Genomic DNA, 27,411 nt, shown 5'->3' on the forward strand with positions numbered 1-27,411 from the left:
ATAAACACTAACTTAAGGGGTTGTTATAAATAGATAGTAGATGGGAAGGCATGTTGTGAACTGTACTTAACAGGTTATGGCTTTCATTTTGACAGCCTGTATTACAGTTTGGCTGAAAGGCAATTGCTGCTTGTCCTTGTAGAACGACAGTGGAATCGTCTCCACGTGACATAGATGTCCTCAGTGATGTCATTGAGGTAGCAGAACATCTGCAACAGCTGGTTGATGATGTCCCTACACCAGTCACTTCTGTAAACTGGAGAAATCTGGACCACCGCCAGCGAAGTTCCCAGAGATCTCTGCTCCACTGAAGTCAAAGCCAGGATTCTGTCAAAGAAGTACAACCAATTCACAACAGTATCACTGGATAACATCAACAGAGTCCGCACGTGTGAAGCCTGAATTAGACTTGCAGATCTGCTATTTTTGGTGGCGCAACATCGTGGTACGATGGCGCATAAATTAGGTATACAATCATCGACTACTGCATCATACAATTATCAAATTAAATTACATTATAAAAAAGTTTTGCAGACAAAAGCGTTGGTAATTGTTAAAATAGTAATGTGTACTACCTAAAATATGCTACTGATTATGCGATTCATATTTACGCGTTGAGTAGCCTCTATATTGTATAATTATTTTTCCTATCCTTTATTTTTGAGAACTGCAACAGATCACTTATAATATAAGTGATCTATTTGCACATATTATGTGCAAATAGGGCTGGCAAGATAAAGTAATTGTGATTCTATATCTGCGTTTGTATGTTCTGTGTTCTGTGAGAATTTCATACAGACCTCCCTCTGGAAGCGCTCCAGTGTGAGTTTCTTCTGCATCTGGTCCTGAACAAAGGGGTCCGCGGCGTACTGGCCCTCTAGCAGGGACGCCCAGCAGTTTCCTGCCTCACGGTTGGCCTTCATCAAGATGATGCGGATTAAACTCTTGTCCTCTGAGGGGAGAACATATAAGACATACATGGGAGCTGAGTCACTGATGGCTCTACAATGTCTGTGATCTTACCTACATTTCATGTATTCCAAATACACAGCCATAGATCGGTCCTATCCGTATATAATTAATTCGTAAGACTTGGGAGTCAGATATTGACCTCTAGTTTCATATCCATTTGAAAGTTCTGGCAGAAAACGTGTGTTTAGTAAAATATCTCCACTTTTCCACGAGATTCACACAGACAACATTCTCTGTCAGCGACGAGGCCGGACCTGAAATGACTGCTGGACTGAACAACTTCCACAGTCGATGTTTAGGAAGCACAAACGTATGGGGCACACAATTCACAGATGTGTTGTGATTGGTGTGGGGTAATTGGGTACAAATTAATCACACCACCTGCCAACTGTGTGCCCCATACATTTGTGCTTCCCAAAGAAAGTTGTGATATATTCAGTCCTGCACTCATTCCGGGCCCGTTGTCGTGTGAATCTTGTGGAAAAGTGGAGGTATTTTTACTAAACACACGTTTTCTGCCAGAACTTTCAAATGGATATGAAACTAGGAGGACAATATCTGACTCCAAGTCTTAAGAATTAATTATTGGGTGAATTCACAGCTGCACGGAGCACTTTTATGCCACTGAGATCTGTCTGCTAACTGGGCGCGGATAGGACGATCTATGGCTGTGTATTTGGAACACATGAAATAATGTAAGATCACAGACATACTAGGGCCAATTGTCACTGAGAGCTTATAAGCGGTGGTTCTCTACGTCTGGGGACCCCAAAGGGGTCTTTGAGGGGGTTCCAGGGGGTCGGGGTCCCCAGCAAAATCAGGAAAAGCCTTATTTTATACTTCCAAATGTTTTTCAAAAATAGCAGCTACACGTTTACAAGTCATTTTTTAAATATTGTATAAAGTTTTCACCTAATGCCATGCCCAAAATACAGACCCCATGTTGAAAGTGGCAAGTGGTTACTTCACCAGCTAATAGTAAGTAAGCCCAATAAGAGAATATACGAATTTACTCTCGCTCCACTTACAGTATTGACTAGTAGACAGTTGTATAATTCTGTACTCAATCTAATCTAACAACAACAAATCTTATGGGGGTAAAATGTGACTGAGAACCACTATTCCAACAAATCAAGTGTGTGAAAAGATAAGGGTGATGGATGGAACCTACCCAGTGTCCATGTCGCCTCATCAGACACAGTGGTCCCAAAAAACTTCCCCTGAAAGTAGAGAAGAATCATGGGATGTTAACAGGAGTGTGTGTGTGTGTGTGTGTGTGTGTGTGTGTGTGTGTGTGTGTGTGTGTGTGTGTGTGTGTGAGAGAGAGAGAGGATAGGCTTCCCTCAAAGTTGCAATGTAACACAGCTCTGTTTACAATTTCATTCCTATTTATATTCAATATTTATTTGTACTTTGTTTGGATGGGATTGTTCCACTTTTGCAATGTAAACATGTTTTCTCATGGAGAGAGAGAGAGAGAGAGAGAGAGAGAGAGAGAGAGAGAGAGAGAGAGAGAGAGAGAGAGAGAGAGAGAGAGAGAGAGAGAGAGAGAGAGACTTACCTTGATCATCTCTTTTCCCTTGACATAAACTTCTATCTGTTTTGAGGTCAAACTGCACTTGACCTCCTTCCCTCCTGTTCCGTGCGGCACGTTGACCTCAATGAAGACCTCCTCCATGGTCTGGTACCAGGACCCCCAGGGGGTCCGGCATGGGACCACCCCACTCCTCTCCTCGAAGTGGACCGACATCCTACTGATGCTGCTGCTGGTCTTGTCTGTAGTGTTGCCAGGTTTTGTGAGAGCAATGGGAAACCTAAGGTCTAGGTAAAAAAAAAAAAGCCCAAAAGAAGCAACTATAAAAGGCACTTAGGTCATTATGAACACTTTAAACCTATATACTTAACTGTAAACATTGAAAATAGCCGATCTACAAGCTCACAACGCGTCGTGACTCGTGAGCTTGTAGATCTGCTATTTTCCCAAAAAATATTTGGAAGGTTTTTGAAACATTCTAACACAAATCTGGTACAGGGCTCCCTGGCACAAAACATTGTCAGATGGGGTTTAAGGACAAATACTTTAATACATTAATTTGGGGGTCCATGCCATGAAAATATTTGAGAACCATCAACCATGCACTGTTTACAATAATTTAAAAATTGTGAATCAAGCCCAAATAAGCAACTGCACTTTAGAAACAAGCCCAAAATAAGCAACTACACACACAAAAAAACGCAATCACCAAGATTATTTACAAGCAACTTAACTACACTAAAATAAGCCCAAAGTCGCTTATAATAAGCGGACATGGCAACACCCTGCATCTTCTTCTTTCACTGGAGGAGCTGTCACTTCCTGGTTGTAAGCTAGGTTGTTGGCATTTAGCTCCACCTGCTGGTTGGAAATGTGAGCAACAACAGGTAATATATATATTTTTAAAGACTTGTTTTTCATGAACAGTCAGAACAGAATATAGCCGGAAATTATTTACAGTATTGATTCTTGATTCTTGAATACATAACAAAAGATATATCAACTATATTTGTAACAGAGCGGTCCCCTTTATATTTTGCACATGTACAATGTAACCTTTATTAAGGCCTAATATGCACATGGTAGTTTGCACAGTGAAGAAATGCAGTCATGATTTTATTGTTGAATGCGTTTTAAGTGAACATTTTGAGTCGTTTCCTGTCACTCCGCGGCGCTAACTAGTTCCACCTGTGGGAGACAGAATGCTTGGTGATAATCATGAGCGGTAAGTGCAATATGTGTAATATATAGAAGCCACTAGTCGGAGTGGTGAGATGTCGGAATGGAAGGAGCACCCCATATGGGGGCAATAGAGACCAAGTGAAATATATATGAGAGGTACAATATAAGTGATGATTGAAAGCTTAACATGTACCAAGTTGGGCCTGATGTAGGCCTACCTACAGCAGCCATATTGGGAATGAATTCCTTACTTCCTTCACAGGTGTTACCAATAATACTAATAAAGGCTCTGTTCCATTTAGTCTGGCACAGACGCACAGTTGTCTCTTATTTTCAAGGACCTCCATAACTCTGAGAGTGTACAAATGGAACCAAATGGACCCTCATTGAGTGTACAAAGTGAGTGTACAAATGGAACCAAATGGACCCGTGAGGGTCCCTCACGGGTCACGGGTCCATTTGGTTCCATTTGTACACTCTCAGAGTTACACACCCACCCACCGCCATTTGGGAACCAAAATGGAGTGTTTCCAGTGAGACAACATGCACAATATCAGCACCCTGACCAGAATGGAACAGAGCCTTCATTAGTATTATTGGTAACACCTGTGAAGGAAGTAAGAAGAGGCCCAATATCTTTCCAAAATGAGAATTTTTATATAATGTTATATGTATTTTTATATTGGTTAATATAACCCCTGACATGGTGAAGTCCAAACTAAATTGCCTCAGCTTAGTTTAAAAAGGTGACAGCAAGGCAGCAACAAACATATTCAGTAAGAGTTGGTGGTAGGATGAGAGGCACCACTACGTCACCCATGTTGGAGCTCCTGGTTTATGTCTTTTGTTTTTTTACTGTCAGTGAATAAAGCACTTTTGGTTGCACTTTACAAGCGCCTCTGTAGGCCACTACTACCTTTCTCACAATGTTTAAATGCAGTGGTGGAAAAAGTACTCAAATGTTTTACTTTAGTAAAGTATACAATATATGTAGAAATATTGTTACAAGAAAAAGTCCGGAATTCAAAATTTACTTGAGTAAGTTCAAAAGTATTGGTATCAAAATATATTTGAAGTACCAAAAGTAGAAAGTATGCTCATTATGCAGAATGTCCTGTTTCACAAATTTTCAAATGAGAAAATCTACGATGCATTGTGAGCTTGTAGTCTATATCAAATGGCCGAAATGTATAAAGGGCTGAAGTGGGTAATGTGTGTTTTGTAATAATAAGCACAATCTACAAAGTAACTAAAGTGTTCATATCATTGTAGTGGAGTAAAAGTACAATATTTGCCTCTGAAATGTAGTGGAGTAGAAGTAAAAAATATCGAAAACTGGAAATACTAGTAAGAAATACCTCAAAAATGTTACTTAAGTAAAGTACTTGAGTACATACTTAGTTACTTTACACCACTGCTTTTCATGAACAGAATATAGCCGGAAATGATTTACTGTATTGAGCATGCTGTATAAAATACTATAAATCTTGATTCTTGATCGACTATGTTTAAATGTTTGTCTCAATGCAATACCATTTGTTTATAATTTAATGACCATGTCTCCTCACTTAAAAATTATCACCCGAAAAATTGTGTCATTGAGGTCAGTGTTTGTTTCTGTCATTTTGGCTGCTTTATCAGCATGTGTGTTTGTCTAAAAACAGAGTGGATTTGCTAATCCTTTAATTGGATTACTCTGCGCTTCCTATACCGCGCATGTCCTCATGGTTAAAGAGGCATTCCGTTTAAAGTCTTCATTAAGGCCTGTTGCTCTGTTTGGTTTTTGCTACATGAGAAGTTATCAGAGCAGTTATCAGCAGAGATATGAGCCTCTCAGAGAACTGAACAGGAACATTGACATCACCTGCTTCCCAATATGAAGGCCATCTCCATCATTCTGCTCTCTCTCCTCTGGTTGGTAGAAATAACTCCCTTTTTACAGTCTGGTTTTTGTCTTCTTATCTTTTTATGCTCTTTGTATTATGTTTATCACACACTTTTATGATCTTTTATCATGTTTCTCTCACAATGTTTCTGTTGTTTTTTTAATTTTATCTTTTACTGTGTGAAGAGCTTAATTACTATGTTTAACCTGTGGTATGCATATGTTGGGTCATTTTAGAAATGCAATTCCCTCAAAGTTTAAAACATTTTCAAAAACAGCAAAAATAGTAGATGTAGGCTACGCATTGCATTATGAGCTTGTAGATCTGTTATTTTTGCCTTGCAACACCTTCTTTCAACAAAGTATAAAATAGGGCTTATATTATAAAAAGTGTTATACACATTTTAGTTTTTTTTTAAAATTATTATTATTATGGTTTTTCTCAGTGTTCATGCATAGATTAGAAGGAAAATACTGATAACTATTTGTTATTTTGCAGTACTGATTATGTGTGTGGACAAAATGCAGACCACATCACGCGCATTTTGGATCGACTATTGGATGGTTATGACAACAGATTGCGTCCTGGGTCTGGAGGTACAGTCAATACTGAATCATTAATGTCCTTTCACATCAATAATCAGAATACATTCTCATCTCATCTCAGTGGTGGAAGAAGTAGGCTACTCCGATGTTTAAGTCAAAGTAGCAATAGCACAATGTAGAAATACTCTGTTAGCCTACAAGTAAAAAGTCCTGCATTCAAACTTTTACTTACTTTCTATGACTTAGAATGGACAATTTCATAGTCATATTATTGGATTGTAATTAGTAATGCATTACATTCATCATTTATCTGTATTTTTTGTATTCATAATCTATCTGTGTGGGTCAAGAAAGCACCTGTAGACCTTTTATCGTAGGATTTAGTTGATAACCTAGAGTATTTACATGATAGTTATCTACATGTAAAAAAATAAATCTTAAAAATACTTGTCAGCTCTGTTAGTCAGATGGCTATAGGAAGGGCCTTGTACTGTACCTATAGGGACCCCAGGTCCCCAGGGACGTGGGACATGGTAGTCAGCCACGCTGTCCCCGTTGGCCCTTTCCATAATCATAATCCATCCATATTTCCTTCACAGGAGGTGTGACAGAGGTGAAGACGGACATCTTCGTCACCAGCTTTGGACCCGTTTCTGATGTTGAAATGGTATGATCTTTATTTATGTTCATATTCATGTTTATGTGGATGCACAGTAAAATCCTTAGTGTTAATTTATCCCTTTCTAACTCAGAGAGTGTACAAATTTAACCAAATGGCTTATGGGTCCATTTGGTTACATTTTGTACATGTTAACACTGAGGAGTTTACTGTGTATAGATACTGTAGGATAGGCAATAAATGACCGAGCCTCATTGCCTACTGCCTGCTTCTTAATGAGCTTTAATCTGTTTGAACATCAATATGACATTATGCTTAAAATTAAAGAGACCCGCTGAATGGATTGATTGGATTGAGACGGACTAAATTATATCTTGAGTGATGACAAAAGGTTCAGTGGCCATCGTTCCCCTTGTGCTTCAACCACTTAACTACTTAAACCCCTATCTGGGAACCCATTTGGTTAAAAACAAAAACACAGATTTCTTTCTCTCCTTTGTTTTTGCCTCTGGGGGCACCACCTCCTTTTTTGGAATTCAGTTTGACTCCTCCCCTTTCTAAGTCCACTTCCTCCTGGATGCTTCTGTGTTTATTCCTAGCCTGGGAAGCATACCTTTTCGGGTCTATGATCCGGTCGGGAGCGGAAGTAACCCTACGTCACCAGGCGCGTCATCCGCGTCATCAGGCGGCCGGAACTGCAAATCCGGAAAGACGTCATCCCAAAATAGGTCCGTCCTAATAAAATCCTTGATGCGGCGTAGTTTAGCTTATTTTTTAAATGTAAATGTGAGTGTACTTTCCGGAGACTATTTAGCGTCTGTATTATCCCACGGGGAAATTCTATTCCATTTAAATAGGGATTGGGGAACCAAAACAAAGCAGCACCACAAAACCGGATCGGCACAATCCGGAAAGAGAATTCTTTTTTTTTCTTCTCAGTAGGCGTGGCCTAGACCGGATCACACAGGTCTTTAGTAACGCATACCAGGCTTTCCTCCGAGGTGGAAAGACTGGTGACGCGAGGTTAGTTTATTCCTAAGAACAACATTACATGTTTAGGGCAGTGGTGCTGAGAGATTACTTAAACCCCATCATCCGTATTTTGGGGAAAGCTTTCGCAGAAGATAGAAGATCGAGAAGCTCACAACGCGTTGCATTGCGACGCATTGTGAGCTTGTAGATCAGCTATTTTCAGCTAAAGCTTTCCCCACAATATCAGAAAACACAAAAGACACTTAGTATAGAGCCCTGAGGAACTCTGCTTAACCATAATAGGGTTTAAGTGGTTAACCACAAACAAGACTGGGTCCAATACAGGTATGGCTTCTTGTGGATCGTCATGTGGTCTTTCATTCTATCATGCCAGTACAGTGAATAAAGCAGCACACTGTAGCTCCCTTAGCTAATTATTTATTTCAAAGTTACACAGAGTGAAGTTTTGAGCCCATGCTCTTCTTCAGACTAGTGAGTCTGAAGGAGAGCATGGGCTCGAAACTTAACTCTGTGTAACTTTTAAGAATTGATTTTAGGGAGCTACATTGTGCGGCTCAATTCTCTGTACTCTTAGTTCACTTCGGGGCCAGCACCTGCCTTCGGATGTGTGCTACTAGGCCTGCTCTTTGAGCCTACCTTGCATGATTCCAGTCATCTATGACGTATCTATGACGTATGACTACATATCTGGGCAAGGATTCAGCCCCATTCGACTGCCTTCCCCATTCACTTCCTCTTATTGACGGCTTGGCTCAGAAAGAGTCTAGCTGATTACGTCATCCGTGCCCAAATTTGGGCAGTCTGAGCCCTGTTTACTTCTGTGGAAAAGAAAAGAGTAAAAAATGTGCCTACATAACTGGTCATATCTCAGGAACAACTGTCAATGTCAGATGTTTCTGTTCCTTGTGTGACTAAATAAGACAATAAATGAAATGGTGTTGCATGTTGGGTAGGTTGCGCCCCACCAGGAGTGTTTCACTAATGTCCCCTGTTGTCCTCTCACATCAGGACTACACCATGGACATGTTCTTCCGTCAGATGTGGGTGGACGAGAGGCTGAAATTTGAGGGCCCCATGGCAATCCTTCGGCTGAACAATATGATGGTGGATAAAATCTGGACGCCCGACACGTTCTTCCGTAACTCTAAGAGATCCCTGGCCCATAACATGACCACACCCAACAAGATGTTCCGCATCATGCAGAACGGCACTGTTCTCTACACCATGAGGTGCACCTCATGCTGCTGCTGTTGTTGTTCTTTAGATGGAAGCTATACCGTTATTGATTTCTTTTTGCTGCTTTTTTATTTAAAGCTACAATCTGGGACTTATTTTAATTAATACATTTTGTTTTAAACAATCTGTGTGGTTGGTGGTCCCCCTACTCTATATTGTAGTTCGGACATTGTCGCAATTACATCTCTGTCGAGATGTATTGTAGCTTTAAAAAAGAGATTAGGATTGGCTAACTCAATCATAATTACAATTACTTGTTGATTCAAATACACATTTCTGAATAACTATGTTATTATAATTGTATTAAATGAGTCATATCTCTGTGTGGTTGTTGATTGTTTCATAGACTGACAATCAGTGCAGATTGCCCGATGAGCCTGTATGACTTTCCCATGGATGGCCACGCCTGTCCACTGCGATTTGGAAGCTGTAAGTCTACATTTCAGCTTAAGCACATGTTGTTTTATGCTAAAACAAACAAAAACAAGATTTATCAAGAAGGTGTTCAGCCACAGAACGTCCTCAGATAAAGGTATTCACAAAAAACAATGTTTCTGTAATTCTAGACGCATACACCAACCGTGAGATCATCTTCACCTGGAAGAAGGGGCTGAAAGATTCTGTCGACTGTCCCCCTGAGTCTATGAGTCTGCTCCAGTATGACCTGATTGAAAAGACTTTGGCCAGTCAAGTTTTCAAGTCAACCACAGGTAAAGCTTAAATAATGCTAATCACTTGATTTGAAACTTGTATCTTACTGTTTTGTTCAGAGCACCTTGAATAATGTTAATAGATCAGTGTTGCGTCTCAGTTGAAAATCAGTTATTTTCCACAAGAGATGCAGTTGTATGGTTGTACTTAATTGCGATGGGTGGAATTACATTTTACTGTAATCATTATCTCCGCCAGACCAGAACGGCCAGGGGTGGGGATTATGTTTTATCTACTGTGATTCTGTCTGTCTGTCTGTCTGTCTGTCTGTCTGTCTGTCTGTTTGTCTCTCTGTCTGTCTGACTGTGAGTAACTAATGTTGAGCACCGCTGGGTCGATCAGTGTGAAACTTTGCACGGCACGCACACTCCCAGTAGGCCAAGGAAGAACCTCCACACCAAAAAGAAAACACCCCAGGATTCCTTGGATCATGACAAAACTTCCCATTTCTATGTATCTAAATATTGTAACAATCAACTTAAAAATTCAAGATGCACAAAAGTGCTTTTAGGGTGTGGTCACACCAAACTTTAATTCTGCCTATGCGGTGGATTCTGCCAATGCTTTTCAATGGGAATGAACGGAGCTCCGTTCCCATTGAAATGCATTGGCAGAATCCGACGCATTGGCAGAATCAAAGTTCGTTGTGACCACACCCTTGAAGCGTGTTTTAAAGTGAAATACCACCTTTAACTTCCCGTGAAGTCTGAATTCAAAATGAACTTATTTCTATTACGGTACACCCCCCATTGTCCAAACAGTGTCCGTTACTGCCCCGTGCTGTTACAGATCTCCTTGTTTCTCTGATGTTTAAGTGTTCAGGGTGTGTTGGGTTGCTAGTTAACCAGCCCGCAATTATGGGGGGATTGGGGGAACACGTTTGTAGATTGGCTATTTTTGGCTATGTTCCACCATATATTTTTTATTTAACAACCGTTTTAGAATGTTTTAAAAATTTACATTATTTAATTTTGTTTTAGTTTTTTTCGAGAATTTTCTTGAATATTTTTGTCTGTAATGACATGTCCAAAATCGGGACGGCAGGTTGAAAGTGGTGTTTAAAGGTTGGTGATGGCATCAACGGAGGAGGGACTAGAACCGGATTCAGTCTCATTGAGCTGTCTGGTCCACTGAAGAGCAGAGAATTGCTGCAAATGGGGACTAGAGAACGATGGTTTCTTTTTCTCTTTCCCCTCCGCCAGCAGAGAGAGAGAGAGAGGTGTTTCCCTGCTGTGGACCTCATACGTCCCAGGGGAGACTCCCGATGGTTTTGCAGGGAGACAAAGAGAGAAAAGACTGTGTGTGTGTGTGTGTGTGTGTGTGTGTGTGTGTGTTCGTGCGTGAGCGTGCGTGCGCACGTGCGTGCGTGCGTGCGTGCGCACTGTTAACACGTGGTGACATTGCACGCAGTCTTTCTCCCCGCCCCCCCATTCCATCCTTCATTTCCCATTTGCCTTCCTTTTCCTCACTTATCTTCACTCTATCCTGTTTCCCAGCACCCCCCCCCCCCCCCCCCACACACACACATCATCCCCAAATACCCTCTACCCCTCGACACGCCCCCATCCACATGTCTTTGTGATGTAGGTCTCGTGGTGTTGGTCTCATCTTATTGGTTCATATCCGTAGATTCCTCCAGCACTGCTCCTGGTTGAAGGTCATTCAAGGTCATTGCTGGAAGAAGAAGTACTGTAAGGGTCCGTGTCCACCAAGATGCTTTTTTTCCCTGAGCCCGGTGCTTGTTTTTAATTGTTTATAATGCTGGAGTGCCATGTTTTTGGAAACTCCAGCAGTGTGGCGTGGCGCTGGGCATTTACCTTGCACTCGCGTGTGCACACACAGCGCTTTTCTCTGCCTGCCTAGAGCTAAAATATTTTCAACTTGGGCGCCTGGAAGCGTTCTCGTTTGAGCGCCCCGGCGTTTTCAGCCAGCAAAAAAAGCCTCAGTGGACATAGCCCTTAAAAGTCCTGTATTCATAATTTTACTTGAGTAAAAGTACAAAAGTGTTGGTATCAAAATATACTTTTTTTTCTTCTTTTTGTCCCCTTGATTTTTATAACCCATTTTTTCACCCAGTGCCAATTGCCTAAGCCTGTAAACCTGGGCGCTACTCTCCCTCTGCCAGCCTGGGAGCCCCGAACTGAGCTCATGCTTCCTTCAATGCATGAGGAGTGTGCACCTGACAGGGGCGAGTTACCCCGGTAGGACGTAGCGCATGGAAGAAACACGTTATTCCAATCAGTTCCTTTATCCTCCATCAGGCGCCCCGGCTGACCAGGGGGAGGCAGTATAGAGACCAGGATTACTGCATGTTTTTGTGAGGTAGGGGACACGGGGAGAACATGCAGACTCCACACAGAAAGGCCCTTTCGCCAAACACACCTAGGGTATGGGCACTGATGACGCGGAGGAGAGAACACGCCCCCAGCGCTCACAACGTCCCCGGCAGGAATCGAACCCAGGACCTTCTAGCTGTGAGGCGACAGCGTTACCGACTGCCCCACCGTGTCCCTAGCATTAAAATATACTTTAAGTACCAAAAGTAAAAGTACTCATTATGCAGAATGTCCCATTTAAAAAGATTATACAATTTTCAAAAACAGCCTAACGAGCTCACAACACGCTGCATCGAGATGCGTTGTGAGCTTGTAGAACGGCTATTTTCCAATAGATTAAGTCTAAATTAAGGCTTAATTGGTTAATGTAGGGTTTGTAATAATAATCTAAATCTACAAAGTAACTAGTAACTCAAGTTTTGAAAATAATTGTAGTTGAGAATAAAGTCCAATATTTGTCTCCTCAAAATTGTACTTAAGTACAGTACTTGAGTAAATATACTTTCCATCTCTGCTTCCAGGTCAGTACTCCGAGATGGTGGTCTACTTTCACCTGCAGAGGAAGCTGGGCTACTACATGATCCAGACCTACATCCCCCTCATCATGGTGGTGGTTCTGTCACAAGTGTCCTTCTGGATCAACAAGGAGTCTGTCCCTGCTCGCACCGTAGCTGGTATACTGTCACCGCCACACACACACACGCACGCACACGCACACACACACACGCACACGCACACACGCACACACGCACACTCTCACACCCTTTGGTTCTTCTGCCATCATCTCAGTGAGTTCTTATCAGAACCTTATTCTTTCTTCCAAATACTTTTATTAACAGATTTACAACAGCATAGTGACATGACTCAATATATTTTTGGAGATAATATATTTGTGTGTGTGTGTCTATGTCCAGGCATCACCACCGTACTGACCATGACCACTCTGAGCATCAGCGCCCGCCAGTCGCTGCCCAAGGTGCCGTATGCCACCGCCATGGACTGGTTCATCTCCGTGTGTTTTGCCTTCGTGGCCTCGGCCCTGGTGGAGTTCGCAGCAGTGAACTACTTTGCCACCCAGGAGATTAAGCGCTTCGATGAGCGTAAAGCCAAAGAGCGGGCAGCGGAGCGGGCGGCGGAGGATGTCTCCGTTGCCAGCGATGACGAAGACAACAACGCCCCAGTAAGTCACAAAACTTCACTCAAACATTAAGCACTTAAACCATGCCATTCTCGACGTGTGGGCCGGGTGGCCGGGTGGCCTGGTGGCGTGGCCCACTAGGGAACGCGAGCGTATTGCAAGTGGGGCCCCCAAATAATTGGCAAAGCACTAAGATTTTATTGATAATATAACATTAATGTAAAATAATTCTTGGGAAAAAAAGTGAGCTTTCATTGTGATACCTGCAAAACCAAACGTTGATTCCATTTGCTCCATTGATCCAAGCCGGAACTCAATCCATTAACTGATTATTAAGCCATTAAGACCATCATTTTAGATTTTAGCTATAGCCATTATTTTACACTTTGGCTATTCAAAAATAGCAGATCTACAAGCTCATAGCGCGGCACTCGGTGCCGCGCTATGAGCTTGTAGATCTGCAAAGAAAAAAGAAAATTTGTAACTCAAATCTTTGCTTCTGGGGGGTCCCTGGAACAAAACATTTTGGGATGGGGGTCCGCAGCCAAATACATATCTAAAAAAAATTTCTAAATCCTAACAGTACGTTGCTATATCAGTGGTGCTCCAACTTTTCCATGGCAAGGACCCCCAAAATTATATGTATTTGGCCGCGGACCCCCATCTCAAAATATGTTGTTCCGCGCTATGAGCTTCTTAAATCTTAAAATGACACAGATGCGTTCTCGGTCTTAATGGATTAAAATAAACATGCCCTGAAAATGCCCGCGAATGTTTTCGAGATGTTGAGAACCACCGACTTAAACCCTCTATTCTTAGTAAACTGGACCTGATTTGGTTATGTACACTTTTTTCTTTCTACACTAAATGTCTATAAGCACACAATGAATCACAAGTTCACAACGTGATGCATTTCAGCTTGTAGATCGACTATTTTTGACTAATGTCCTCCCCCAGTTCAAGTAAACTCATTCACATTATGCACCGCCCTTCACATTCATGTCTATGTGGGTAAACAGTGTCCAAGTGATAGGTTGGGCAAAAGCCTAGTATAGAGCCCTGGAGGACCCGAGTCTACTAATTATATGGTTTAAGTTAAACAATGTCACAGGTGGCTAATACTTAGTGTACAAACATGTACTGTACAATAGACAATGATAATGGAATGATGATATGTATATTTATGACAGCCCTGATGCAGGCAAGAGCTATTGATAACTAATGCTGAAAATTAAACAAATTACAAATAATAATAATAATTTGAAGTTACATGTAGGGATGCCTATAGCTAAGCCAACTACACTATCCTATCTAAAACTTCAAATAAAAAAGCATCAAAAACAAATTTAATAAAACAAAGTTACATGTATGTTCATATTCTAAGAAACCAATTATTCCATGGATGTTTTTTATTAAGTGAAGAAAAAAAAATCCTGCATTTTTGAGCAGTTATCCTGGCTCTTCAAGCATACCACACGTTAAATATTAATGTGTACAGTTCTCTTTGTGGAGGTACAGTAGCTCTATGCTTTATGTTAATACAATAAGCCACCATGGCGGCCCCTTGGGAGCCATCTCACGTGTAGGTCTCATGGTTCCACGCATTAAAAATAACCTCAGTGTGAGAACAGAGTGTCATCAACGTATGCCTCTGCTTTTGAAATCCGAGAGTGTACGAGTGTAACCACACTTGTGCATTCTCTGAGTTACAAATGGATAAATGAACACTGAGGATTTTTACTTTACATGGGAATTATACACACTACCTGCTGGGTTCTATATGAGAGACCCCCCATAGGTGTTTACATTTACCTTCACACTTGAATGCTCCACATGCATCTGCATCCGTAGGTCAAGACCCCAGGAGGGATGGACAGTAAAAGATGTTAATTTAACTCTGAAAGTGAAAGATGTTGTCTGAAAATCAATTTGTACACTCTCAGAGTTACGGCCTGCATTTCAGTAGCGCCTGAAAGAAACCATGCAGTGAGTGTATACCAACCTGTCTTCCTCAAGGACACTTCGAAATGAAGCCAGGGGGAAACGGGATTGAACGGTTCCGAGACGGACGCTCTACCTCTTGAGTTAAATTAACACTCCAGATTTGACAGAGATGTATCTGTATTGCCATGAATATTCAATTGGATTACAAAGCTCATCAATAAGGATTCATATTGATTACCCATTCCCTCTCCCATCTGCCCCAAATCCCATCCCACCAGAGACCCCCCACTTGGGTTGGGCATCGAAATAGAGCCTATTAAAGGTAGGGTAAGTGATATTTTTTGGTTAAAACAAAAAGTATTTTGTTAAAAGGTTAAAATACTATATTCTGATAGTAATCATTGCTATAGTTTGTTTTTTCAGTAACAGATGTCTCCCTGTCTCTCCAGCTCTTTAATAAACAGAAAATACATTTTTCGGTAGGTGTCAAAATCTCAGCCATTCAGGAGAAAGTACCAATTTTTAAGCTTAATTTGTATAGTGTTCCAGTTCCAATTTTGTCTGCTCATGTCTTAGTGTCATCACTTCCAATTTCACTTGTTTAATCTATATCCTGATTGAGTTCTCTATCCTAATTGGATAAAATTGGAAATGAAACTGAAACTGAAACGAAAATGCATTTTCTGTTTAATAAAGAGGTGGAGAGACAAGGAGACTCCTTTTACTGAACAAACACTCTATAGCAATGAGTACTATCAGAATATAGAGCTATTTAACACTTATTTTAACCAAAGCAAATCACTTACCCTACCTTTAAGTTCCTATAGTGAATCAAATAAAAAAAATCTGGGCATACGACAAGATTTAACTACTACTGCTTTCATTTGTGATGTCATGGGATAAACGTGTGCTTAGGTTACTAGTCATTACATATATTGACAATTATTGATGTAACATTAATTTACAGGGACTTTTTATTTTTTACCATTATTGAACCAAAATGTGGAATCAATAAGCAGATCCGGAATCAGAATAGATACGATCCTAACTTACCTCCACTCTCCCCCCTCCTGCTTTGATTGATTGATTAACAAGTGTGTTAACAGTACAGGTAGTACAGTCAAAGGTTTGCTAAAAGGATAACACAAAAAGCGCCAGGAGCTTGTTTCCATTGTGGTCCATTGCACTCAATTCATCAGTAATACACGATACATATACAATACAATACATATCGGTATAAAAAAAAACTAGGTATCATCAAAAAGTATATTTACAGAGCAAGGAGGGGTGGGGGTGGGGGACAGAGGATGCTACTACCACTGTGTTCAAAACTAAGCCCAATTGTATTTTAAGGTCAGCCATTGCGCCAAAGGCTCATCTTCTTCACTGTCTCTCTGTCCGTCTATCACACAGACAGACAGCAGCCCGCAGGAAGGCCTGAAGAAGAGGAAGAACCACAGATTGCCCCGCAAGGACACTTTAGAGGTTCCACCGGTGCCCATCTTCCTTCAACAGGGTTCAGCCATCCCCCCCAACCCCATGCTGGCTGGAACCAGCCCCATCGACAAGTACGCCCGTATCCTCTTCCCTCTGGTGTTTGCACTCTTCAATCTGTTCTACTGGTGCTGGTACCTGGGCAAGGATACCATGGAGTCAAGGTGTGTGTGTGTGTGTGTGTGTGTGTGTGTGTGTGTGTGTGTGTGTGTGTGTGTGTGTGTGTGTGTGTGTGTGTGTGTGTGTGTGTGTGCGCGCGCGTGCGCATATCTTGTCACACCTGGGCTGAGTCAAATTAATTAGACTCACCTGGGTGTGTCAACACACCTGTTATGCATCGATAAACAGAAGGCGAATCAACCATCGCCACACACAGGATTGCATGGGAGAATATCAATGTTTTATGGTATAGATGTGTACGTTATATTTATTTTCATGAACATGACCTTCTCTCCATAACATACAATTTGGTGGTATAAACATCCACAGTACAGGAGAGCTTCTTGAAACTACAGCAGCAACAAAAGGAGAAGGTGCTCTTTGTTAGAGAGTCTTGATGTAACAGTAGCCTTTAAGAGAAACCAAAGCACTCTGCTTTAAGTGAAAAAAACGCCTTTATTTCATTGGCCGGCTCTATACATAGAACATGTGTAAAATATTAACTTTGCAGCGTTTTGACGTTCAGCTTTCTTCAGGGAGTTACAGCCAACTGAACGGTGAAGCATATTTAAATGAAGCATAGCATTGATGGTAACATTCCAAGCTAGCAGTTACAGTATATCTGGCAACACAGCATTTTGGGAAAGCTTTTAAGGCAAGTCTTATTCAGGGTGCTAAATGGAAAACCTTACATGTGGAAAAGGGACTATGGATGATTCTGTATTTTCTGCTTTTCACAAAGAGCCACAAAACATATTCCTCTCTCTTCTAATTATGATAGCTTCAGTGGAACAATAACTACCCACAGTTTTTTGTCAAAGTCTTTTATCTAGGCAGTAAAGACATGAATAATTTCTGATGCTGAAACAGCCCCAGGAGTTGTAGACAAAAAAAAGAATAATGTTAGGTGGCAATGCTGCTGCATTGAAGCAATCACTGTGGCTTTTATCATCTCAGATTTGCAATACGGACGGCCTGGCTGCTCAATTAAATTGTGACGAAATAATGTGAGTCAAGCAGCTCTCTTTCATATAAGGTCTACCTGAGGGCTGGCAAAAATCCCAGACATGTTAATAATAATGTTGTTTCTCTTTCACAGCACAAAAACACATCGCTGGTTACATTGTACATTAACCACATGAAACGCAACCGTTCACATCCCGTCTTATAACTGAGCCACTTATAGAACACAAAGCTCTGTGTCTGTGTGAGAGAGAGAGAGAGAGAGAGAGAGAGAGAGAGAGAGCGCGAGAGATCTGTTACGTAACAGCGCGGAGTGCAAATCTGCTCATCATGCCTCTCATGTTCCTGTCAGAGAATTTTTTATGGTTGTTTTGTTTATAACATTCTACAGAGGAATGGGGGCGAAGGCCTGGGCAGGAACTGCATCAACTGTATCTGTTCACTTTACCTGTTTCTGCCTCATTTAGGACTGTGCACTCTTGAGGAATGTTGAAAAAGGGAATGTCCGATAGCTGCTCTCTCGTCTTTTTTATTTTATTTTAACAAACAACAACGTTTCGCCCATGCAGGGCTTCATCAAGTTTCTCTTGAGGAATGTTACCATAACAGGACACCGAAAAAACACTGTCAGTGGTTGACCACTTAAACCCTATATACTTAGTTGACCGAGTCCCCCAGGGCTCTCTACTAGGTCTACACCTTTTTTTCTCTATTTATTCATTCATTCATCCATCCATCCATCCATCCATCCAATCTCACCAAATCTCTTCGGTGAAAAAAGCCGATTTACAAGCTCACAACGATGCGTTGTGAGCTTGTAGATTGGCTATTTTTTCGCCGAATATTTGCCCTAGAATAGGGACGCTAGTGGTTAGGGAACAACGAAACGAAAAATGACAAGACTATAGGTCTCAATCTTCCTTTTGTTTGTGCTGTGTTGTGTGTGCTATCCCTACAGATGGATGGACCTATCCCCTAAATAGCAGGTGGATGTGCATGCTGGTCATGTTGCTATCATCATCATCATCCCAGAGACCTTCACTATCCATTCATCTTCGCCCCCTTCGCCCCGTGAACAAGCACTCAGCATTCGCTCTGCTTTCATCCGACAGAGGAAATGAATCAGAAACTCATTCGTTCCCGCGTCACATCTCTGTTCATTTCACAGCCTGTGACCACTGTCCACTTCTGTTGGGATCAGTCACTGAGGAGCTGCCCGTCACTCTTAAATGCCCCTGACTCACATCATCACACATATGGATTTTATGTGATCTTTATTTTTATTTTTTATTCTCATTTATCTTTGGTTTGGTTCTTGTGTCATATCTTCCTTTTACCTCTCCTGTGTTTCATTCTCACTGCTGTTGCTGCTGTGACACCTGCATTTACTTCTGGGGGGGAATCAATAACGGTTTATCCTATAACTTATGCAGGCCTACGCACGCACGCACGCACGCACGCGCGCTCGCGCACACACACACACACACACACACACACACACACACACACACACACACACACACACACACACGCACAAAAGGTTATGCATGCATGATGATGTATGTACATATGCACACTCAAACACACGTGCGTGTACACACACACACACACACACACACGCGCGCGCACCATAAACTATGAAGCACGTAAAAAAAAAAGAAGAAGTACATGATATAATGTATGGTGGCTGTAACTGGTGGTGATGCAACAGTGAACCAATGCTTTCAGAAGGCTGCCCCCTACAGGAACACGACTCACACTACAAACAGATCAAAGACACTTTAGAGTAAGTAGACTTGCATCTTTCCTTTCCTTGCGGCTTCAAAAATGTCCTCAACCTGAGAAAATGAATGGTGGGGGTATAGGTTGCATGTTTCATCCCATCTCTCTGAAGCCAGTATGACTGAGATCTCCTACAGGCAGTCCCCTAACAAATATGGATTTACCTATGGGGGTTTTATGATATTGCTTTTTATTCCCAATTTGTTTTCATGTAGTGCATTTGGGACTTGTCATTTGTGTGTCTGTGCAGTTGTAAATGGCTGTCTGTCTGATTGATTGATTGAATACTTTATTTAGCAGTTTGCAAAAAAAGCAGACAGTGCAGTTCTATGCAGACTACAGAGGGATGCTAAAAAGGATTAAACCCAAGAAAGCACTATGGCTTGTTTCCTTTGGGGTCCTGTGTATTCAATTCATCTGTTGCTGCTTGCTACACTGAGTGAAAGAGGAGACAAAATAAATGGTTCCTGACTTTCAATGTGTGATCATTTGACAGTTTTCAACCCCATAGTGCACAATTTGACCTTGTCACTACAAACTATAAACCATCATCTGATTAATTGGAAATGGGAATAAACTAAGGTTAACAATTCGACTGGCCTTCGTCTTAAATATTTTTCTTCCTCATGTTGTAGATGTTACCCCCCCCCCCCCCCCATTATTACGCACACACACATCACATCCACTTCTTGTCCCTTTAATTTTTTCCTCTGCAATGGAAACGGCTCATCCACCATCATCATCATCTCTCTCTCCACTCTTTGATCTGGCGGACCGTTAGATGCACGACGCATGCGCTCCTCAGTGGAGCCTGTGCGCTGTGTGGAGTAAGTTGGATGTTGCGCGTCTCCCCGTCGTCGCTCCTGACAAAACACAACGGCTCACCATAACGGCTGAGGATGATGGGGAGGCTGAGGAAAAACCACGTTGGGATTTGGACCGTTTTGTTACTAATGACTTTTGGCTGTTCTCAAAGGTAAAAAAGAAAAACAAAAAAAAAACGGGGGTTCGAATTCTATGTACCGTCTGTGTTGCATTGCATGCCATGTATATTACAGCCTGTTGTTTAATGACCACTTTCAACCTGGCGTCCCTATTTTTGGGGGGCATGTCATGGGCGAAAATCTTTTAAAAAATGACAAAGAAATGACAAGAAATTACCAAAAATGACAAAAACATTAAACCAAATGACAAAAAATAACCAATCTACAGATGCAAAGCATTGTGAGCTAGTAGATCGGTTATTTTTTGTATTTGTATTTTTGTAATAGGGCTCATAAGTGGTTATAAAGCGTGCCTGGTGTGTGTTACTAATAAGGTATTTATGTATTAAAGTACCTTATTCTCTCCCCCATCAGCGTCAAGGATATGAGAGATCCCAGCAACATGCCCCTGGTCAAAGACACGGTGGACAGGCTGATGAAGGGATACGACATTCGGTTGAGGCCAGATTTCGGAGGTAAAAAGCAATAAAAAAAGAAAGAAAATCTAATCAAACCGAATGTAATACCCCCCCCCCCCCCCCCCAACAACCAGTGATTTGTGACGTGCGATACATGTTTAATGAATCAATCCAGGCAAAAACCAGGCTCAATTATTTACGTGGCCATGAACCTCGCACTATCTGCCAAAATAGCTACTGACAAATTAAATTATGACCATTTCTTTTTTGGGGGGGGGGGGGGGGGGGGGGTTTGTTTATCCATTTCGTTTGATGGAGGCATATTGCATTGATATCTGGAGGCGGCTTTTTAACTTGTTTTTTTTCTTCTCGATTTCCACAGACAGATGTTTCATATGTAGCTACGCGCAAATTGAAACCGGAGAATAAACGGAAAACAAGCACATATGTCTTTAGCCAAATAAGCAACAATATGCATTATGGTAACAGACGTTTGGATCGCCAATAATAAGCAGGCTACTGTTGGATTATAGGTGGATAATAAGAGTCAAGTAGCCTATTAAACAGATACGCGCGTCACCAAATTCTGTCATTTCGGTGATGAGGGGGATTTTTCCATGTCTCTCATGATATTATATTATTAATATTCATTCTCCTTCACAGGTGCGCCCGTGGCCGTGGGGATGAATATAGATATAGCCAGCATAGACATGGTATCTGAAGTCAACATGGTACGTGCATCTTCGTCATTATTATTTATCTTCCCTTTAATAATCGGACTAATTATGGACGCTGGATGATGGCATGGCTGGATGGATCTCTAGTCAAGCAGCCTAATAATGTAGGCTACACGGCCGAGAATCAGACTATAAGACCTATAGTAGCTGTTTTTTGGGTCGTGGACAGCCATAATCCTCAGTGGTTTTTATGTGAGAGATCGCTTCTATGTTATTGCGTACCGTCTCTCTCAGCCCTCCATGGTGGTGTTTTCAGCCATGGTTGGTGTAGTGGCTGCATTTGAATTCAAAACACACGCTCACTGGCGCACTTATACGCACAACCCTGCCTTTGCGCGCACGGAGAGCTGTGTTGAGTGTGTGTGTGTGTGTGTGTGTGTGTGTGTGTGTGTGTGTGTGTGTGTGTGTGTGTGTGTGTGTGTGTGTGTGTGTGTGTGTGTGTGTGTTTCATGTGCTTCATGTGCTTCATGTGCCAAGCGTTGGTGCTATAATACTGTTGGTTGATTGATTGATTGATTGATTGATTGATTGATTACTTTATTTATCAGTTTGCAAAAAAAGCACAGAAAGTACTACTAGTTCTATACAAAAGGATGCAAAATGTTTTAAGGATTAAACCCAAGAAAGCACTATGGCTTGTTTCCATTGGGGTCGGTCCATGTGTATTCAATTCATGTTGACAATATGTCCCTCTGTGCTGTTTGTTCCCCCCAGCCTCCCCAAAAAGAAAACAAAACATAAAATCCCATCTCTCCTCAAATCCGCATCAATGTGATTTAATCCTTGGTTCTTCTTGGTGGGGTAGCCTATTATATTAAAGGTATATAGGCTCAATTCTGAGCGCAGAGCATCATTGCATTGACGACTTAAATCAGTGGTGCTCAACCTGTGGGTTGGGGGGTCCCATAGGATTTTGGGGGGGTCCCCGGATGACAGTGAAGTGACAATTTAAGTACTTTTAAGACCTTTTTAATACCTAAAAAATGACCATTACTGCATCAAAGGAAATCAACATACAATACTAGATAAACTAGTCAAACATTGACCAAATTGTCAAATAATATAAGAAAGACATTTTTTAAATAGCCAGCAACGCGTTGTGACCTTGTAGATCTGCTATTTTCACACTATTTAACTGGAACCGAGTCAAACAAAATCTAATGCCTCAACTTCCATGTGCTTGTCAGATTGGGGGGTCCCCAGTTCAAATATGATTATTTTGGGGGGTCACGACCTGAAAAGGTTTAGAACCACTGACTTAAATGATACCCCCCACACACACGCCTTGTCAAGATCCTTAGTGATGACCTAAATATTCAGCAAATAATGCACGTGTGGTCATACAGCAGCAGACCACTGGAATATCTTACTGAGTTCCTCTGCTCGACCCAAAACGTCATGTACGCCAGTGGTTCTCAACCTTTCCAGGCCGTGACACCCCAAAATAATCATATTTGAGCTGGGGACCACCCATCCTGACAAGCACTTGGAATTGTAGAAGTTGAGTCATTGGTTTGACTCGGTTCCACAGGTACGTTTGTGAAAATAGCAAGGCGAGGCGTTGTAAGCTTGTAGATCAGCTATTTTCACATTTTCTTATTTGGCCAATGTTTCACCGTTTTTTATAGTATAGTTTGTCCTCAAACGTCCTTAAAGTGTCACTTGACTGTCATTTGGGGACCCCCAAAAATCATGTGGGGACCCCCCCTGGAGGTCCTGACCCACAGGTTGATAACCACTGATGTATGCTTGGGGACTATGGTTGGGGAGGACAGGGGGAAAAGTTCATCTAGAACAAGAGCACCACCTATCGATTGGTTTGACAGATATTATACAGTATGAGGCCGACTGCAATCATAAGAAGATTGATAGCCTTGAAATTGACTTGCCACCGTGGGTTTTAGCTTATTTATTTATCTATTTTTTGACCATTGATTTCTATCCATTTCAAAAATATTTAAGAGATGATCTTTGTTCGGTGAATTCAGAGAAGGAATCATACGAAGCACTATAGCCTGTTCAAGGAGCAAAGATAATGTAAAGGTGTTATATAACAGTGCGTAGGCCTATCTGGAGATTGAATGAGACATGTTCTTTGATTAACAGTTTCCAATTTGAACAATTATCTACATGTTTGTGTAAACCATATTAGATTAGTTTGAATGTGTGTCCAGGCTAATGCTTGACAGGGAAAAGGACTTGTGTAAGAGCTTTGGTTAAGGATGATGCAGCCAGGATGGGGAATCCCCCCCCCCCCCCCCCCCCCCCCCCCACACACACACACACACACACACACACACACACAGACAGACACACAGTGTCTTCCTTGCACCACATTGAGTGAAATCCCGACTGTAACTCTATACGCTCAGCAGGCAGCCATGTCAGTCACCTCTGTTTTGCTCCAAAGGGTTTGTCTGTCTTCTCCAGGACTCTTGTGCAAGGAGCAGTCAGCCGAAAAAACAACAACAACACTGCTTCATACAGCCGTGTGTGTGTGTGTGTGTGTGTGTGTGTGTGTGTGTGTGTGTGTGTGTGTGTGTGTGTGTGTGTGTGTGTGTGTGTGTGTGTGTGTGTGTGTGTGTGTGTGTGTGTGTGTGTGTGTGTGTGTGTGTGTGTGTGTGTGTGCACGAGTGAATGGCGAGTGACGTCACAACTCCCTGTAGCCACGAGAACGTTCGTCTCTCGCTTGTTTCCTCGGAGACTCTCCCTTCCGGAAGAGCACACTGTCAACTCCTGAGTGTTAAACTCTTGAGAATGTGCAAATGTTACATTTGTTCACTCTCAACAGTTCAATCAACACTGAGGATTGTGACATGGCGGGCACATTTTGACAAGCGCCGAATCCTAAGTGGGTTCATGTCCTGTTTTGCCAGATTTTGTGAGAGAAACAAGCAGGCAGGTCTACGAAAACAACTACCATAGGTTGCATGATCACACACCCAGGGGGTTTCCCAGTGAAATGTGTTGATATAACATCAAAATCAGTTTCATCTATATACATTGGCTATTTGAAAATAGCCGATCTACAAGTTTGTAGATCTGCAATAAAAAAGTAAATGTTTTGAAACATTTTTACTACACTAATCTTGAAAATATTGGAGAACCACTGACTGGTTTAAACAACACTATACAGCAAGCCCAAATAAGCAACTACACTTTAGAAACAAGCTCATGTCCCACACGTTCTCGCAGCACTCCCTGCAAGTTATATAACTTCAGTCTTTGACTTTATTGTGTTTTTATTGTTGACGTGGTATTTTGACTTGATCCAAATAAATCAAATCAAATCAAATTCAATCACCAGGTTGCTGGGTGCTTCTCGCCACAGTAGAATCCTCAGTGTTAACTCTGGTTCCATTATTTTGACACTCTAAAGAGTTAAATGAACGCAAAGGATTTTTACAGTGCGGGATCTCTGCAAAATCATTGCTCCCTTATCTTCCTCCTCTTCCTCCGATTAATTTAGTTATGTCGACGTCCCTCAATAAAAGGTAACGGCAGCTGAGCGTACGGTTATGACAAAATCAATATCTGTGTGGATGCAGTTGGTGACCTGTGCTCAGGGCAGAGTTGCTTTGATCCTGTTCATCAAGGCAGTCGCTCTTAAGATTAAAGTAGAGAGAGAGAGAGAGAGAGAGAGAGAGAGAGAGAGAGAGAGAGAGAGAGAGAGAGAGAGAGAGAGAGAGAGAGAGAGAGAGAGAAAGAACAAGAAGACAAAGTGAAGGGGGAGAGGAAAAGGGATCAGAGAAATTACCATATATCTTACCTTTATGAATTTCAATACCTTCTCATGTGATGTCAGAATTCTGGTGCTGGCATTGCCCAGCAAAGGTTACTGTACCATCCTTGTATTACCTCAAGACAGCAACTAGTAAATGCGTTGTCAAAACAACATTGTGTCTCTGCAATGCTCCCTTTGATCAGCGTGAACCTTCCACCTGCACCAACCCACTCTGATCTGCCGTCTACCATCATGAACATGAGTGCTGTGCATTGATGTTTGTTGATTCTGGCATCAACGCTGATCCAGGATCCAGGTTCTCTCTTACCTGCCAATACTAACCGTTTGGACGGGCGTGTTGTGATTTGATCCTAGGTCTGTGCTTGTGAGCTGAGATAAGTGCCATCGTCGTGGGGAGGCTTGGGCTGCTGACAGCTGCATGGAGCATTAATTAGATTAGAATTAGTAGATTGATGCAGCTGTGAGGGTTTGTGCTGATATGAAGGATTTTCGGTAGGTTGAGGTGTAGTGGGGGGGGGGCATGAGTCTGTAAATGATTTATGTTCTGAAGTGCTTTTATGTAGAGAGAGATGGATGGATGGATAGACAGACAGACAGACAGATGTATCTTTGTTTTCGGTTTGTTTTGTTTTCTGGGTGTCTATGCATGATAGACACACACACATCTATGTGTGTGTGTGTGTGTGTGTGTGTGTGTGTGTGTGTGTGTGTGTGTGTGTGTGTGTGTGTGTGTGTGTGTGTGTGTGTGTGTGTGTGTGTGTGTGTGTGTGTGTGTGTGTGTGTGTGTGGCACACGCACGCACATGCACACGCGCACACACACAATTTGTTGGTGTATATAATACTAGCACATCCGTGCACGCTCTGATGCCTTGCTCATTCACCAGAAGTGGCCTGTAGAGGCACAAAGGTCATTGGTGTTGTTGGGCGATGGAGATGATGTGCAGGTCAGCTGGCACAGTGCCAACAGTCTGCTCTCTCCATGACATTACAACATGTGCTATTTTGAGAGGGAAAGTCTCCTCCCAGTCCGAGGTGCGACCAGGAAGGCAGGGAGGCATCCCCGGGAATGTGGCGCAAATGTGATTATCATAACCCAGACTCACCCCCATCCTCTGCCTCTCTCTCTCTCTCTCTCTCGTGTTGTCTCTCTTTCTGTCTCTTCCTCTCGCTGTGTCTCGCCCTCAGTCACTCTTTCTCCGTCTTTCTCTTACTGTCTGTCTGTCTCTCTCTCTCTCTCACTCTCTCGCTCTCTCTCTCTCTCTCTCTCTCTCTCTCTCTCTTTCACACACACACACACACACACACACACACACACAGACGTCAGAATTTCTTCTCCCTTTGCTAATTTCCCTCACTTTCCTTGCTGATGTTGCATTTGCATAATGCTGTTTGTTTTTGCAAATGGTAGAGCCATTCAAACCTGTGCATTTAAAAAGTATTTTGAGCACATTTAGGAGAGCTGAATCAGTTCAGTGTGCTTGTATGAGAGGTGAAATGACACTGCATAATAATGTCTTTAACATAACATACATGCATAATGATTGAGCGTGGCGATGCGTGCATAGTCGATGTTGAGGCTGGAATAGAGAGTGATTTAAATGAGGGGGTATATTCTCTCCTTGTTCTTTTCCTCATTCTGCTGGTTAATTACATGTAAAATACCTGCGGTTGGTTGTTGTTAAGATGGGGACTGCCAGTGCTATAATACTCTTCTGTGAATGTTAATTAGCTGGCTGCGAATTAGAAGATTTAAACAAACCAGCTGTGGTGGCTTCTGGGATGGAGGAATTAGTGGGGCGTGAATGTTCCCTTTATTACGATCATTATCCTGACAAGCATTCATTTCTTTACACGAGGAAGGACTCTGGCCATCAGATAATGTGAGCTGATGACCAGAGGGAAGTCTGCGTTCACGTCATATATGAACCAACGCACCGGCTCCTGTCTGAGAATTAGCGACCATTTTGATCTTGTTTGTCCGAACCGATCCCGTTCCATTTTATTTTCAGCTTGTGGAAAATAAGCTTGTGT

The 27,411-nt window shown here is 42.0% G+C and overlaps 3 protein-coding genes across 4 annotated transcripts in view; 2 read left to right on the forward strand and 1 right to left on the reverse strand.

Annotated features, from left to right (window-relative positions):
* Positions 1-101: 101 nt before the first annotated feature.
* On the reverse strand, positions 102-2,741 carry nudcd2 (NudC domain containing 2). Its single transcript, XM_084041980.1, has 4 exons — positions 2,534-2,741; positions 2,144-2,192; positions 801-952; positions 102-327 (listed from the first exon to the last, which is right to left on the reverse strand). The coding sequence occupies exons 1-4, from the start codon at positions 2,720-2,722 to the stop codon at positions 244-246; spliced, it is 474 nt and encodes a 157-aa protein (XP_083898106.1). The 5' UTR covers positions 2,723-2,741; the 3' UTR covers positions 102-243.
* A 2,823-nt stretch (positions 2,742-5,564) lies between these two features.
* gabra6a (gamma-aminobutyric acid type A receptor subunit alpha6a) lies at positions 5,565-18,695 on the forward strand (the record flags this gene model as incomplete). Its single annotated transcript, XM_084041659.1, has 10 exons — positions 5,565-5,602; positions 6,073-6,170; positions 6,719-6,786; positions 8,740-8,960; positions 9,314-9,396; positions 9,534-9,677; positions 12,536-12,688; positions 12,929-13,194; positions 16,510-16,754; positions 18,671-18,695. 10 exons carry the CDS (start codon positions 5,565-5,567, stop codon positions 18,693-18,695), a joined length of 1,341 nt encoding a protein of 446 aa, XP_083897785.1.
* Positions 18,696-20,396: 1,701 nt separating this feature from the next.
* gabrb2a (gamma-aminobutyric acid type A receptor subunit beta2a) overlaps positions 20,397-27,411 on the forward strand; it is a gene marked incomplete at its 5' end in the record, with an annotated part of 55,434 nt that continues 48,419 nt past the window's right edge. The window contains 3 exons of one of the 2 annotated variants that reach the window (XM_084085786.1): positions 20,397-20,470; positions 20,853-20,953; positions 21,560-21,627. In XM_084085786.1, the coding sequence (XP_083941912.1) occupies positions 20,397-20,470; positions 20,853-20,953; positions 21,560-21,627 (243 nt within the window). Of the gene's footprint in view, positions 20,471-20,852; positions 20,954-21,559; positions 21,628-27,411 lie in introns of those variants that run through there. The other variant, XM_084085787.1, reaches the window with a different exon arrangement.

The sequence above is a fragment of the Gymnoscopelus microlampas genome (assembly GCF_963454915.1).
Source record: "Gymnoscopelus microlampas genome assembly, chromosome: 18".
NCBI lineage: Eukaryota > Metazoa > Chordata > Actinopteri > Myctophiformes > Myctophidae > Gymnoscopelus > Gymnoscopelus microlampas.